General features: G+C 45.5%; 1 protein-coding gene across 1 annotated transcript in view; it reads left to right on the top strand.

Annotated features, from left to right (window-relative positions):
* Positions 1-13,290: 13,290 nt before the first annotated feature.
* LOC129711555 (vacuolar protein sorting-associated protein 4B-like) overlaps positions 13,291-15,258 on the top strand; it is a 38,324-nt gene continuing 36,356 nt past the window's right edge. The window contains exon 1 of the mRNA XM_055659249.1: positions 13,291-13,460. Within this exon, the coding sequence (XP_055515224.1) occupies positions 13,434-13,460 (27 nt within the window). The 5' untranslated portion in view covers positions 13,291-13,433. The remainder of the gene's footprint in view (positions 13,461-15,258) is intronic.

Below are 15,258 nucleotides of genomic sequence, written 5' to 3' on the forward strand. Positions count from 1 at the left end.
TGGATAGGTTTTTAAAGACAGGATGCTGGATATGACAAATTTAGGATTAACAAATTCATCAGGAAGGCTGGCTCTGTCCTGGGGGCGAAGTTGGATCAATGGGAAGTGGTCATGGAGGGGTGGATGCTCCTCAAACTGCGGAGCATCCTGGACAATACAGCTCACCCCCTCCATGACACACTGGTCAACCTGAGGAGTGTCTTCAGCAACAGACTGGTTCCATCAAGATGCAGGACAGAACGCCACAGGAGGTCCTTGCCTGTGGCTATCAAACTTTACAAGACAAGAGAGAGAGATACAAGATAGATTTATTCATCACATGTGCCAGATGGCACAGTGAAATGAAATTCCCATACAGCCATACAATTAAAAAAAAGGGACACAACACACTATAGGGTTTGACATAAAACATCCCCACACAGCAGAATCAAAGTTTCCCACTGTGTGGGAAGGCACCAAAGTCAGTCTCTTCCTCCACTGTTCCCCATGGTCAGGGCCTCCCCGTGCCCTCCGCAGTTGCCGCAACGGGCGGCCCGATGTTCAGGACCGCTCGCCGGGGTGTTGTAAGTCCGACGTCGGGGCTGCGGGACGTTCTCAGCGGCGTAAACACAGAGTCGGCCCCCTCCTACCGGAGTCGGCGGCTTCCAAAGTCCGTCCTTTATCTTTGCTGAGTCTAAATCCTGAAGCTTCTTTCAAACAGCGCTGTGGGAATACCTTCTCCAGAAGAGCGGCAATGGTTCAAATCAGTAACTCAACGTCACCTCACCAGTTTTCATCCAAGGTTTCTAGGTCAGTTTATTGTCACATGTACCAATTAAGGTACAGTGAAATGCCAGATACCAAAAATTAAATAAGAAATAATGATCTTTTAGGACTGGCACAAACATGATGGGTCCACGAGCCTTGTTCTGCGGTATAATTTTTCAACTTCATCAGCGTCCAGTGCCCCCTGCTGGACAATTCCACCAAGCAGCCATTCAATGACAATAAGAGGTTAGATTTAAGAAGGCGCAGATTGTGTAGTGGAGTTTCTGTGAAATTCTCCTGCCGACAGAAACATTTTTGACATTAAACAATGCCTTTTCAGCACAAATATTACCCCTTTCTATCTGTAGATGCGGAATGAAATTTAGTCCCTTGCAAGGGCTGACATTGAAACAGGAGATGTGGAGTCAGTATGGATAGAACTAAGGAATTGTAAGGGTAAAAAGACGCTAATGGGACTAATCTACAGGCCCCCAAACAGTAGCCTGGACATAGGGCGCAAGTTGAATCAGGAGTTAAAATTGGCATGTAGTAAAAGTAATGCTGTGGTTGTTATGGGAGATTTCAATATGCAGGTAGACTGCGAAAATCAGGTTGATACTGGACCTCAAGAAAGGGACTTTGTCAAGTGCCTTTGTGATGGATTCTTTGAACAGCTTGTATTGGAGCCTACCAGGGAGAAGGCAATTCTGGATCCAGTGTTATGTAATGAACCAGATTTGATAAAGGACCTCGAGGTTAATAAGCCATTACGAGGCTGTGACCATAACGTGGTCAGGTTTAATCTGCAATTGGAGAGGGAGAAGCGTAGATCGGAGGTGTCAGCATTGCAGTTGAATAAAGGGGAGTATGGGGCCATGAGGGAGGAGCTGGCCAAAGTTGACTGGAAAGATACACTAGCAGGGATGACAGGGGAACAAAAATGGCAGGTGTTTCTAGGAATAATACAGAAGGTGCAGGATCAGTTCATTCCTAGGAGGAAGAAAGATTCCAAGGGGAGAAAGGGACGACCATGACTGACAAAGGACGTCAGGGACAGTATAAAAATTAAAGCGAAGAAGTACAACGTAGCAAAGATGAGCGGGAAGCAAGAGGATTGGGTAATGTTTAAAGAACAACAGAAGATAACCAAAAAGACAATACGGGGAGACAAGATGAGGTACAAAGGTAAGCTAGCCAAGAATATAAAGCAGGATAGTAAAAACTTCTTTAGGTATGTGAAGAGGAAAAAATTAGTTAAGACCAAAGTTGGACCTTTGAAGACTGAAAAAGGTGAATTTATTATGGGGAACAAGGAAATGGCAGATGAGTTGAACAGGTACTTTGGATCCGTCTTCACTAAGGAGGACACAAACAATCTTCCTGATATAGTAGTGGCCAGAGGATCTGGGATGACAGAGGAACTGAAGGAAATCCACATTAGGCAGGAAATGGTGTTGGATAGACTGATGGGTCTGAAGGCTGATAAATCCACAGGGCCTGATGGTCTGCATCCCAGGGTACTTAAGGAAGTGGCTCTAGAAATCGTGGATGCATTGGTGATAATTTTCCAACGTTCTATAGACTCAGGAACAGTTCCTGTCGATTAGAGGGTAGCTAATGTTATCCCACTTTTTTAAAGAAAGGTGAGAGCGAGAAAACGGGGAATTATAAACCAGTTAGCCTGACATCGGTGGTGGGGAAGATGCTGGAGTCAATTATAAAAAATGAGATAGCCGCACATTTGGATAACAGTAACAGGATCGGTCCGAGTCAGCATGGATTTACGAAGGGGAAATCATGCTTGACTAATCTTCTGGAATTTTTTGAAGATGTAACTAGGAAAATGGACAAGTGTACCTGGACTTTCAGAAAGCATTTGATAAGGTCCCACATAGGAGATTAGTGGGCAAAATTAGGGCACATGGTATTGGGGGTAGAGGGCCGACATGGATAGAGAAGTGGTTGGCAGACAGGAAACAAAGAGTAGGGATTAACGGGTCCCTTTCAGAATGGCAGGCAGTGACTAGTGGGGTACCGCAAGGCTCAGTGCTGGGACCACAGCTATTGACAATATACATCAATGATTTGGATGAAGGGATTCAAAGTAACATTAGCAAATTTACAGATGGCACAAAGCTGGGTGGCAGTGTGAACTGTGAGGAGGATGCTATGAGAATGCAGGGTGACTTGGACAGGTTGGGGGAGTGGGCAGATACATGGCAGATGAAGTTTAATATGGATAAATGTGAGGTTATCCACTTTGGTAGCAAAAACAGGAAGGCGGATTACTATCTAAATGGCATCAAGTTGGGAAAAGGGGAAGTACAACGGGATCTGGGGGTCCTTGTACATCAGTCTATGAAAGTAAGCATGCAGGTACAGCAGGCAATGAAGAAAGCGATGGCAGGTTGGCCTTTATAACAGGAGGAATCGAATATAGGAGCAAAGAGGTCCTTCTGCAGTTATACAGAGCCCTAGTGAGACCACACCTGGAATATTGTGTGCAGTTTTCGTCCCCTAATTTGAGGAAAGACATTCTTGCTATCGAGGGAGTGCAGCGTAGGTTTACAAGGTTAATTCCCGGGATGGTGGGACTGTCATATGCTGAGAGTATGGAGCAGCTGGGCTTGTACACTCTGGAGTTTAGAAGGATGAGAGGGGTTCTCATTGAAACATATAAGATTGTTAAGGGCTTGAACACACTAGAGGTTGGAAACATGCTCCCGATGTTGGAGGAGTCCAGAACCAGGGGCCACAGTTTAAGAATAAGGAGTAAGCCATTTAGAATGGAGACGAGGAAACACATTTTCTCAGAGAGTAGTGAATCTGTGGAATTCTCTGCCTCAGAGGGCGGTGAAGGCAGGTGTTCTGGATGCTTTCAAGAGAGAGCTAGATAGGACTCTTAAAAATAATGGAGTCAGGGGACATGGGGAGAAGGCAGGAACGGGGTACTGATTGGGGATGATCAGCCATAATCACATTGAATGGCGGTGCTGGCTCGAAGGGCCAAATGGCCTACTCCTGCACCTATTGTCTATAATTACCCATCCTCTCCGTGCTGCACAACATCACTTTGCCATCATCAACATTTAAAATAGGAGGTGGAGAGGCTGTTCAGAAGACAGAACAGCCAGAAATCTCCAGGACCGGACAATGTTTCCCCCTCTACCCTCAAGCTCTGTGCCGACAACTCACACTGGTCTACACAGACATTTTCAACCAGTCCCTGCAAACCTGTACTGTCCCTGCCTGCTTCAAAGTCTCCACTATTGTCCCTTTACCAAAAAAGGCAAGGATTACTTGTCTTAATGACTACAGGCCTGTCGCACTGACCTCTGTGGTCATGAAGATCCTTGAAAGACTGGAGCTGGCCAAGCTGAAAAATATCACAAACCTACCTGCTGGACCCTCTGCAGTTTGCATATCGGGCCAATAGATCTGTGGATGATGCAGTCAACCTGGGCCTGCATTTCATCCTCCAGCACCTAGACCGCCAGGGGACCTACGCAAGGATTTTGTTTGTTGATTTTAGCTCTGCATTCAGCACCATTGTGCCAGAGCTACTACACTCCAAACTGTCCGAGTTGACTGTGCCTGAACCCCTCTGTCGGTGGATCACCAGCTTCCTGACAGACAGGAAGCAGCCTGTGAGGCTGGGAAAGCACATCTCAGACCCGCAAACCCTCAGCATCGGAGCACCGCAAGGCTGCGTACTCTCCCCTCTCCTCTACACCAATGACTGCACCTCCACAGACACATCTGTCAAGCTTCTCAAGTTTTGGACGACACAACCCTGATTGGACTGATCCAGGATGGGGAGGAATCTGCCTACAGGCAGGAAGTGACACAGCTGGCATCCTGGTGCCATCGCAACAATCTGGAGCTCAATGCTCTTAAGACAGTGGAATTGATAGTAGACTTTAGGAGAGCTCCCCCTCCCCTCACCCCACTCACTGTCAACAACACCACAGTCACATCTGTGGAGTCTTTTAAGTTCCTGGGAACAATCATCTCCAAGAACCTTAAATGGGGGACACCATCAATTCCACATTCAAAAAGGCACAACAGAGGTTAAGAAGGAACTGCAGATGCTGGAGAATCGAAGGTACACAAAGATAGACACAAACGGCTGGAGAAACTCAGCGGGTGCAGGCAGCATCTATGGAGCGAAGGAAATAGGCAACGTTTCGGGCCGAAACCCTTCTTCGGACTGATCGGGGGCGGGGGTGGGCGGGGACAAGAAAGGAAAAAGGAGGAGGAGCCCGATGGCTGGGGAATGGGAGGAGACAGCAGGGGGACTGAGGAAGGGGAGGAAGGGGAGGGAAGGCACAACAGAGGATGCACTTCCTGCGGCAGCTGAGGGAGCCCAATCTGCTACAGGCAACGATGGTCAAATTTTATACGTAGAGTCTGTCATCACCTTCACCATCATGGTCTGGTTTGGCTCAGCCACCAAGCACGACATCCGGAGGCTGCAACAAATCGTCCAATCAGCCGAGACGATTATTGGCTGCAACCTCCCCTCCATTGACGAACTGTACGCTGCAAGGGCCAGTAGGCGAGCAGGTAAGATCATCTCTGACCCCTCTCACCCTGGCCACAAACTCTTTGAATCACTTCCCTCTGGAAGGCGATTCCGGACTGTCAAAGCTGCCACAGCCAGACATAAAAACAGCTTTTTTCCACAAGCAGCTCTACTCAATAACCAAAAATCTGTTGCCTCCTTTTGCTCTAGTATTTTATTTAATGCACATGTTTAATCAATAATGTTTTATTATTAATGTTTAATGTTTTATGTATCATTCCTAACTGTCACTGTATGCCATGTTGTCACTTGCGGGCGGAGCAGCAAGGCAAATTCCTTGTATGTGAATACTTGGCCAATAAATTTATTCATTCATTCATTCAAGATGAGGTGTTCCATGCCAAGACATCCGAGATAGTTTAGTTTAGAGATACAGCGCGGAAACAGGCCCTTCTGCCCACCGAGTCCGCACCGACCTGTGATCCCCGCACACTAACACTATCTTACACACACTAGGGACAATTTTACACATACACCAAACTGTGGGAGGAAACCAAAGATCTTGGAGAAAACCCATGCAGGGCACGGGGAGAACGTATAAACTCCGTACAGACAGCACCCATAGTCAGGATCGAACCCGGATCTCCAGCACTGCAAGCGCTGTACGGCAGCAACTCCACCGCTGCGCCACCGTGACTGAGATGAGATGTTCTCATTCTTTATGGAATGGAGAATTCACTCTTCCATCATAGATAAGGCCCTCACACGGGCCTCCTCAGTATCCCGCAGCTCCGCTCTTCCTCCCTCTCCACCCAGTCGCACCAGGAAGTCCCCTAGTCCTCACCTTATATCCCATTAGTCGTTGCATACAGCAAGTAATCCCCCGACATTTTCATCACCACCAATGAGATCCCACCACTTGCCACATCTTCCCATTTCCATCGTTTTCTGCAGAGACTGTTCCTTCCGCAACTCCTTGGTGCACTCATTGTTTTGCTGCCAAACCACCCTCTCCCCAGGTACTTTTCCATGTAAACGCAAGGTTACTTACTTACAGCGCCTATACTTTCTCCCTCAACTCTGTCCAAGTACCCCGACAATCCTTTCAGGTGAGGCAGAGGTTCACTTGCACCTCCTCCAACCCCATCTTGTATCTGCTGTTCCAACTGTGGACTCCTATATATCGGTGAGACCAAGCACAGGCTCGGCGATCATTTTGCTGAACATCTCCACTCAGTCCACCTAGGCCTATACGTTCTCCCAGTTGCTAAACACTTGCTAAGCTTCCCCTCCCATTCTCATACTGATCTTTCTGTTCTGGGCCTCTTCCACTGTCAGAGTGAGGCCCAATGCAAATTGGAGGAACAGCATCTCATATTTTGCTTGGGCACATAACCCAGCGGTAGGATGATTTCTCTAACTTCAAGTTACCCTTGCTTTCCCTCTCTCTCTGTCCCTCCCCCACCCTAGTTCTCCGACTAGTTTGAGTCCTTTTGATTAATTTGATTGTCATCTTCCCATCAGCTAACAATGAACCATTCTATACTTCATTCGCATTGTCTGCTTTGATCTGTCGTTTTCACACATTACCCTTCCACATCTCTAGACTCCCTCTCCCCTGACTCTCAGTCTGAAGAGGATCTTGGGGGGGACTCAAAACATGCACTCATTCCTTCTCTCCAGGGTCTGAGGTGCCTGAGCCGCAACGAGGAGCGGCCTCCTGTAGGAAGAAGCCGGGGACTTTGGTGGCGACTCACCGTGTAAGCCATCAGCTTCCAATTCGGAATGAAAAATTCCAATGAAAAGCGCTGCAATTTCATATACCTTTGCTGTTTTTGCGCTTTGCTACCGGGAGTCTGAGGCTGTCTCAGATTTCCTGTCTGTAATCTCGGCGGGAATGTGACCCTGGTTAATTTTTTTGTTAGACACATATTTCAAAATGCAACAAATAAGGCGATCTTTAGAGTCATTGATACATTTCCACTGCCGTTTGAGTGAAACAGAATGCTCATGATATCTGCTCTACAATATATACGAACAGCACTTCCACATGCGGGGACCACTGGTCAGCGTGGACTCAGGGGGCAGAAGGACCCGTTTCTGTGCTGTATCTCTAAACTAAACAAACCCCTTACAGATGTTTGTCACCCCATTTTAAAACAAAAATTGTCGCGTTATTGCTTTTTTGTATTATATTTGACTATGCATCATTCCAAATAAAAACTGCGTAGAGAGAATTATGAATTAAATGTGCAAACTTTATTGATTAAGTTAATTCAGTTCATTTTAACCAGTTACTAAAAAAAAATGTTGCAAATTAAATTCACAATTGTAATGTAAATTACTGCATCAATTACAGATTATACAAAATGTATAAATGGCATGCGGCAGCATTGTACCAAAAAATAAAGTCTAATATAATTTAGCATCCCATAATTGAATGATAAGAATTCTTGACTCAAAAAATCAATCAATGCCATCTCCAGAAGATGAATCAGGGCCGCTTAGTAATCACTAGTATTTTGGGTATTCCAGATGGCTTACACCGGGTAAGCAGTCTTTCCAATTCCAAGGGGAAATTCATTGAAAACTTCAATGAGGTATACCTTTTTTTTTCACCCAGAGAGTTGTGCATTTATGGGATTCCTGCCACAGAGGGCAGTGGAGGCCAAATCACTGGATGGATGTTAAGAGAGAGTTAGGTAGCAGCTCTTGGGGCTAGTTTAATCAAGGGATATGGGGAGAAGGCAGGCACGTGAAACAGAATGGGGACGATATCAGCTCACAATATATATGAATTCCGGTGCGGGGACGAAGGGTCCGAATGGCCTCAGGGGGCAGAAGGACTATGTTTCTGTGCTGTATCTCTGCAACAGAAACAAACCCCTTACAGATGTTTGTCACCCCATTTTAAAACAAAAATTGTCGCGTTATTGCTTTTTTGTATTATGTTTGACTATGCATCATTCCAAATAAAAACTGCGTAGAGAGAATTATGAATTAAATGTGCAAACTTTATTGATTAAGTTAATTCAGTTCATTTTAACCAGTTACTAAAAAAAAATGTTGCAAATTAAATTCACAATTGTAATGTAAATTACTGCATCAATTACAGATTATACAAAATGTATAAATGGCATGCGGCAGCATTGTACCAAAAAATAAAGTTTAATATAATTTAGCATCCCATAATTGAATGATAGGAATTCTTCCTACTCTAAAAATCAATAAATGCCATCTCCAGAATGTCAAATCAGGGCCAATTTAATAATCACTAGTAGGGCGAGTCCAGAACCAGGGGCCACAGTCTTAGAATAAAGGGGAGGTCATTTAAGACTGAGGTGAGAAAAAACTTTTTCACCCAGAGAGTTGTGAATTTGTGGAATTCCCTGCCACAGAGGGCAGTGGAGGCCAAATCACTGGATGGATTTAAGAGAGAGTTAGGTAGAGCTCTTGGGGCTAGTGGAATCAAGGGATATGGGGAGAAGGCAGGCACGGGTTATTGACTGGGGACGATCAGCCATGATCATAATGAATGGCGGTGCTGGCTCGAAGGGCCGAATGGCCTCCTCCTGCACCTAATTTCTATGTTTCTAACCAAATGTAGGTCCCTTGCAGTCAGAAACAGGTGAATTGATTATGGGGGACAAGGACATGGCAGAACAATTGAATAACTACTTTGGTTCTGTCTTCACTAAGGAAGACATAAATAATCTGCCGGAAATAGCAGGGGACCGGGGGTCAAATGAGATGGAGGAACTGAGTGAAATCCAGGTTAGTCGGGAAGTGGTGTTAGGTAAATTGAATGTATTAAAGGCCGATAAATCCCCAGGGCCCGATAGGCTGCATCCCAGAGTACTTAAGGAAGTAGCCCCAGAAATAGTGGATGCATTAATAATAACTTTTCAAAACTCTTTAGATTCTGGAGTAGTTCCTGAGGATTGGAGGGTAGCTAATGTAACCCCACTTTTTAAAAAAAGGGAGGGAGAGAGAAAATGGGGAATTACAGACCAGTTAACCTAACATCGGTAGTGGGGAAAATGCTAGAGTTAGTTATTAAAGATGGGTTAGCAGCACATTTGGAAAGTGGTGAAATCATTGGACAATGTCAGCATGGATTTATGAAAGGTAAATCATGTCTGACGAATCTTATAAAATTTTTCAAGGATGTAACTAGTAGTGGATAAGGGTGAACTAGTGGATGTGTTATATCTGGACTTTCAGAAGGCTTTCGACAAGGTCCCACATAAGAGATTAGTATGCAAACTTAAATCTTTGCCACAGAAAGTAGTTGAGACCAGTTCATTGGCTATATTTAAGAGGGAGTTAGATGTGGCCCTTGTGGCTAAAGGGATCAGGGGGTATGGAGAGAAGGCAGGTACAGGATACTGAGTTGGATGATCAGCCATGATCATATTGAATGGCAGTGCAGGCTCGAAGGGCCGAATAGCCTACTCCTGCACCTATTTTCTATGTTTCTATGTTTCTAATCTCAATGATTACATGGGCAAAGTAAAGACAGTCGTCACTCCAGAAATGCATCGAGCATTTTCAGGGGCCAGTTACCCTTGATGTAATTTCAATGTCACAGGACACAGGATAGCATTCCTAGTCAGCACCCCTTTTGAATATTACAAGGGGTTCTTGATCACCATGTTCTGGAAACAAACTATTTCAGTACTCCTGGCATCAGCCAGTGTAGTGTTGAATTGTGACTCTACTTTTTATCCTCGAGGCTTTTCTACCAGCATTGTAACACATCCAACCCCTTCCCCATAGCTCGCTCTAACCCCATGATCCTGCAGGTGAGGCCCAAATCCTCAACTACAAACTCTCAAGGTGTATATCCTGAATCCATCTTCCAATCTCTGCTGAACCCCCTTCTATAACAATCTCGTTATAAATCTAACCCACTACTTATGTGTACGAAGGACCTGCAGATGCTGGTTTACACCAAAGATAGACAGAAAATGCTGGAGTACCTCAGCGGGACAGGCAGCATCTCTGGAGAGAAGGAATGGGTGATGTTTCGGGTCAAGGCCGTTCTTGCCAATGAGAGTCAGGGGAGAGGGAAACTAGAGATATGTAAGGGTTTCAAAGAGAATGCAAGGTGTGAAAACAACAGATCAAAGCAGAGGATGATCACCAAAATGTAGTAGACGAAGAAGGGTCTCGACCCGAAACGTCACCTATTCCTTCGCTCCATAAATGTTGCCTCACCCGCTGAATTTCTCCAGCATTTTTGTCTACCATCAACAAAATGTAGAATGGTTCATTGTTAGTTGAGGGGAAGGTGACAATGAGGCATACAAACAATAACATTTATCTGGAGGATAGTGAAACTAGTCGGAGAGCTAGGGGGAAGGACGAAGAGAGAGGGAAAGCAAGAGTTACTTGAAGTTAGGGAAATCAATAGTCATACTGCTGGGTTGTAAGCTATCCAAGTGAAATATGAGGTTCAGTTACTCCAATTTGCATTTATCCTCACTGACTGTTGAAGAGGCACAGGACAGAAGGTTAGTATATGAATGGGAGTTAAAGAGTTTAACAACAGGGAGATCGCAGGAGACTCCTGTGATTAATTTCTCAGATATGAAAAGAGTTACATTAAACAATTTTTACAATGTTGAATTCGGAATAATTAATGGCTTTTTCTCCCCAGGAATTGCCCAATTTTATTGGAGGTATGCAACTTTCTATGTCTCCCAAAGAGTTTCAGGATAAGGTGAAGCAGCAAGAAAGGCATGGTGCTCCAACATTTTTTTCCCCCCAAAATAAAGTATATTCAGAATTTTTTTTTTAATATATAGAAAACAAGAACTCTACAAAACCTCTTCCAACATTCTTAGCACCTTTCCATTCATCAGTGTTATATTTAGTAGTGTTTGCAAACTATCCTTACACCAAGCTGCTTTGCCACTCATGTGAACCTCTGGGGTGATATCCCTTCCCTGTTTGAGGGGTGTCTCTACCAGACCATGCTCTTCGATGTCCAGCAGAGGAAGGTCCCGAAACTATGATCCTCACCCACAAAGCCCGAGAGTTGTCTGATCATGCTTCAGCAAGTCCCTCAGCATATACTCCTGCAGTCTGGAATGGGCCAGTCGGCAACATCCCTGACAGACATTAGAAACATAAAAACATAAAAAATAGGTGCAGGAGTAGGCCATTCAATATGATCATGGCTGATCATGCAACTCAGTACCCTGTACCTGCCCTCTCTCCATACCCCCTGATCCCTTTAGCCACAAGGGCCACATCTAACTCCCTCTTAAATATAGCCAATGAACTGGCCTCAACTACGTTCTGTGGCAGGGAGTTCCAGAGATTCACCACTCTCTGTGTGATTTGTAGTAGCCATTTAGGGGTCACAGTTTAAGGATAAGGGGAAAATCTTTTAGGACCGAGATGAGGAAAACATTTTTCACACAGAGAGTGGTGAATCTCTGGAATTCTCTGCCCCAGAAGGTAGTTGAGGCCAGTTCATTGGCTATATTTAAGAGGGAGTTAGATATGGCCCTTGTGGCTAAAGGGATCAGGGGGTATGGAGAGAAGGCAGGTACAGGATACTGAATTGGATCTGACTGTTTTTACCACGACAATAAAGAAACTATTAATTAAGAGACTGTGTTTTGAAGATTTATCTTTGGACGGCTTTGAATGCCTCGTGGAGAGCTTGCATGCATATCGAAATTATCTCCTTACCCCTGTCTTCAATCAAAGTGGCTAGAGGAAAGATTCCTTGAACAATATAATAATCTGCCATGACAGACATCTTGCTCTGCAAGGAAGCAGATCAACATTTCGGCCAGACCAAATCATCTTTCACCAAGTTGATGATCTTCCAGCAGCACTTGATGTCCGTCTCAGAATGATTCCCCAGGAGCAGTCCATAAATCAGAGACTCCTCTGTTATTGAGCTGATCGAGATGAACTGTAACAAGGGCTCTTGCTTCATTCACCAGACTTTCTTCGCAAATCCACACCTTGAAAAGATGGGCAACCGTAACCTCTTCATAGCAGCTGTCCTGAGAATAGCGTGCATTAGTAGTAAACTGTTGATGAGGCATTTCACTAGATATGTTGAGCAGTCTCCTCAAGTAACCACGCCACAGGATCCATTGAGCCCTTGTTCTGCAGTGACTGCAGAATGTTCCGTGCTGCCTGCTGGACATAGTAACAGATGTTGGTCTGGAAGAACATTTCCACAAAGTACAGGTGGTGCAGCAATGTCCAAGCACTAGGGTCAACAACCAGACCAGATGCAAACAGAATGCCTGTCCCATGTCTATGTACAGCACAGAGAGCCGCAGGCTCACCAGCCATTCAGTGCCGGAGCCACTGTAGATCAACACCACCCTCTGAGCAACTGGAAGCTGCAAGTTGACATAAGATAGACATAAAAAGCTGAAGTAACTCACCGGGTCAGGCAGCAACTCTGGAGAAAAGGAATTGATGACATTTCAGGTCAAAGCCCTTTCCTTCAGCCTACGTGATCTTTTGGGTGCCAAACACTTTAAATTGTCCTCTCATTCCCACACTGACCTTTCTGTCCTGGGCCTCCTCCATTGTCAGAGTGAGGCCAAATGTAAATTGGTGAAACAACACCTCAAATTTCACTTAGGGTAGCTTGTAATCCAGAGGTATGAATATTGATTTATCGAGTTTAAAGTAAACCTTTGCATGCCCTCTCTCTCCATCCCTCCCCCACCCGTCATAATTTCATTGATGTCCTGTGAGTTTCACACTTTGCATAACTCGTTTTTACCTACCCCACAGCCACCAGAGGCTCCACCTCTCCTTGATCGTTTCGTTTTGCATATCTTTCATTCGTTTGTTCTCTGTACCTTATGCATATATCGTTTATATACCGTTTCCATTGCCCCTGACCCTTCTCTCCACAGATGCTGCCTGATCAGCTGAGTGGCTACTCCATCTGCAGCCTTGTTCAGTTAGGGCGGAGCATGCGCAGTCAGGTGGGAGGGGCCTCAGGCGGAAGTGCGCCGCCATTTTGGACACGGAAGTGCTGTGTTTTGGGTTTGCAACCGCGGGGCGAGAGAGAGAGAAAGAAAAAGGAATAAATAGTCGGCGAGTGACGGGAATCGCCCACTCGCCGCCGGTTCATCTCCAGCATTGCCTTCGCTGTCAGCCAGGGCGAGTCATGGCTGCCAACAGCAATAACTTGCAGGTGAGTGATGTCGCAGAGCGGCGGTGGCGGCGGTGGTGGCCGGTGTTTACCTGCTCTCTCCCTCTCTCCCTCTCCCTCTCCTTCTCCTTCTCACTCTCACTCTCTCCCCGTGCGTGGGGGGTTGGAACGGTCCCGTGTTCCACATCCATCCGGCTGCGGGGAGCCCGTGGGCGGAGGGTCGGTTTGGACCCCCAAACTACAGGGGGTGATAACGGCCTTCATGTCCAGGCCTCGGGCCCTGGGAAGAAGGTGCCGAGATCTGGGAATGGCCCGAGGCTAAAAAGCCAGTGACGCGACGCGACGCGAGTCCAAGGGCCCTGCAAACAAACAGGAAGCGTAAAGGGTGAACAGAACTGGAATATACCCGCAGTCACACCCTTAAAGCTTTAGGACAATGTCGAGGGAGCGAAGGAAGGAAACTTATGATGGGTGAGACGTGGGCCTTTCACTCCGTGACTAAACCAAAAACTTCTGACCGGCCTTCAACGTGTTCTCGCCAGTGGTTATAATCCGCAGGAGTCTCTTCGCGTTCTTATTGCCAGCTCAATTAATGTATTCTTCTCCTCTTATCGCAAACGTTTAGTTTGAAAGCAAAAATTGCATACACTATTTATATCAAAGCGAAACGCAGCCCAGAAATGTTTAGTCAATCGCGAAACATCTATAGAAGAAAAAGTTAGTTTCCAGCTGGAAAAGTTTTTACTACCACACATAGTTATTTATTGGTGCCTTGAGTTTTTGTTTTGCTTGAAAATATTTCACATTCTGTAAAGATATTTCTCATGAATTCCTGCCAAATTCATCAGTGCTCTATATTATTCCCTTGGTTCTGTTATTCCCATTACTAAGGTAAAAATTAGTGTGGGCTCTTATACCTACATCTTATCAAAGCTTTTTGTAATTTAAAAATAAAGTAAAATAACTCCTCAATCTTCTCTCCAAAGAAACGACCTCTCCCTGTCTTCAGCTTTACAACATCTGGTCTGATTGTTAAGAATATTCTCTACATTCTTTTAGTGCATGCTGACGTTTATGACACTCCCAAAAGTGGCCCAACCAAAGTCCTTTGAGTTTAATAATCATTCAGTCATGATGCTTGTTTCTTTGGAGATACAGCCCCTTCAGCGAGTCTGTGCCAACCATTAATCACCTGTTCATTAGGTCTGTTATCCCAGTTACTTAGTCATTCCCTACACAATGGTGTAATTTTACATCGGCAAATTAACCTTAATCTGCATGGCTTTGGGATGTGGGAAGAAACCAGAGCGCCCGGAGGAAACCCACACGGTCTCGTAGAACATGCAATCTTCACAGCGACAGCGCCCAAGGTCAGGATCAATAGACAATAGGTGCAGGAGTAGGCCAATCGGCCCTTCGAGCCAGCACCGACAATCAATGTGATAATGGCTGATCATCCCCAACCAGTACCCTGATAGAAACATAGAAATTAGGTGCAGGAGTAGGCCATTCGGCCCTTCGAGCCTGCACCGCCATTCAATATGATCATGGCTGATCATCCAACTCAGTATCCCGTACCTGCCTTCTCCCATACCATCTAATCCCCTTAGCCACAAGGGCCACATCTAACTCCCTCTTAAATATAACCAATGAACTGGCCTCGACTACCCTCTGCGCCAGAGAGTTCCAGAGATTCACCACTCTGTGTGAAAAAAGTTCTTATCTCGGTTTTAAAGGAATTCCCCCTTATCCTTAAGCTGTGACCCCTTGTCCTGGACTTCCCCAACATCGGGAGCAATCTTCCTGCATCTAGCCTGTCCAACCCCTTAAGAATTTTGTA

This window comes from Leucoraja erinacea, chromosome 2 (assembly GCF_028641065.1).
Source record: "Leucoraja erinacea ecotype New England chromosome 2, Leri_hhj_1, whole genome shotgun sequence".
Lineage (NCBI taxonomy): Eukaryota > Metazoa > Chordata > Chondrichthyes > Rajiformes > Rajidae > Leucoraja > Leucoraja erinaceus.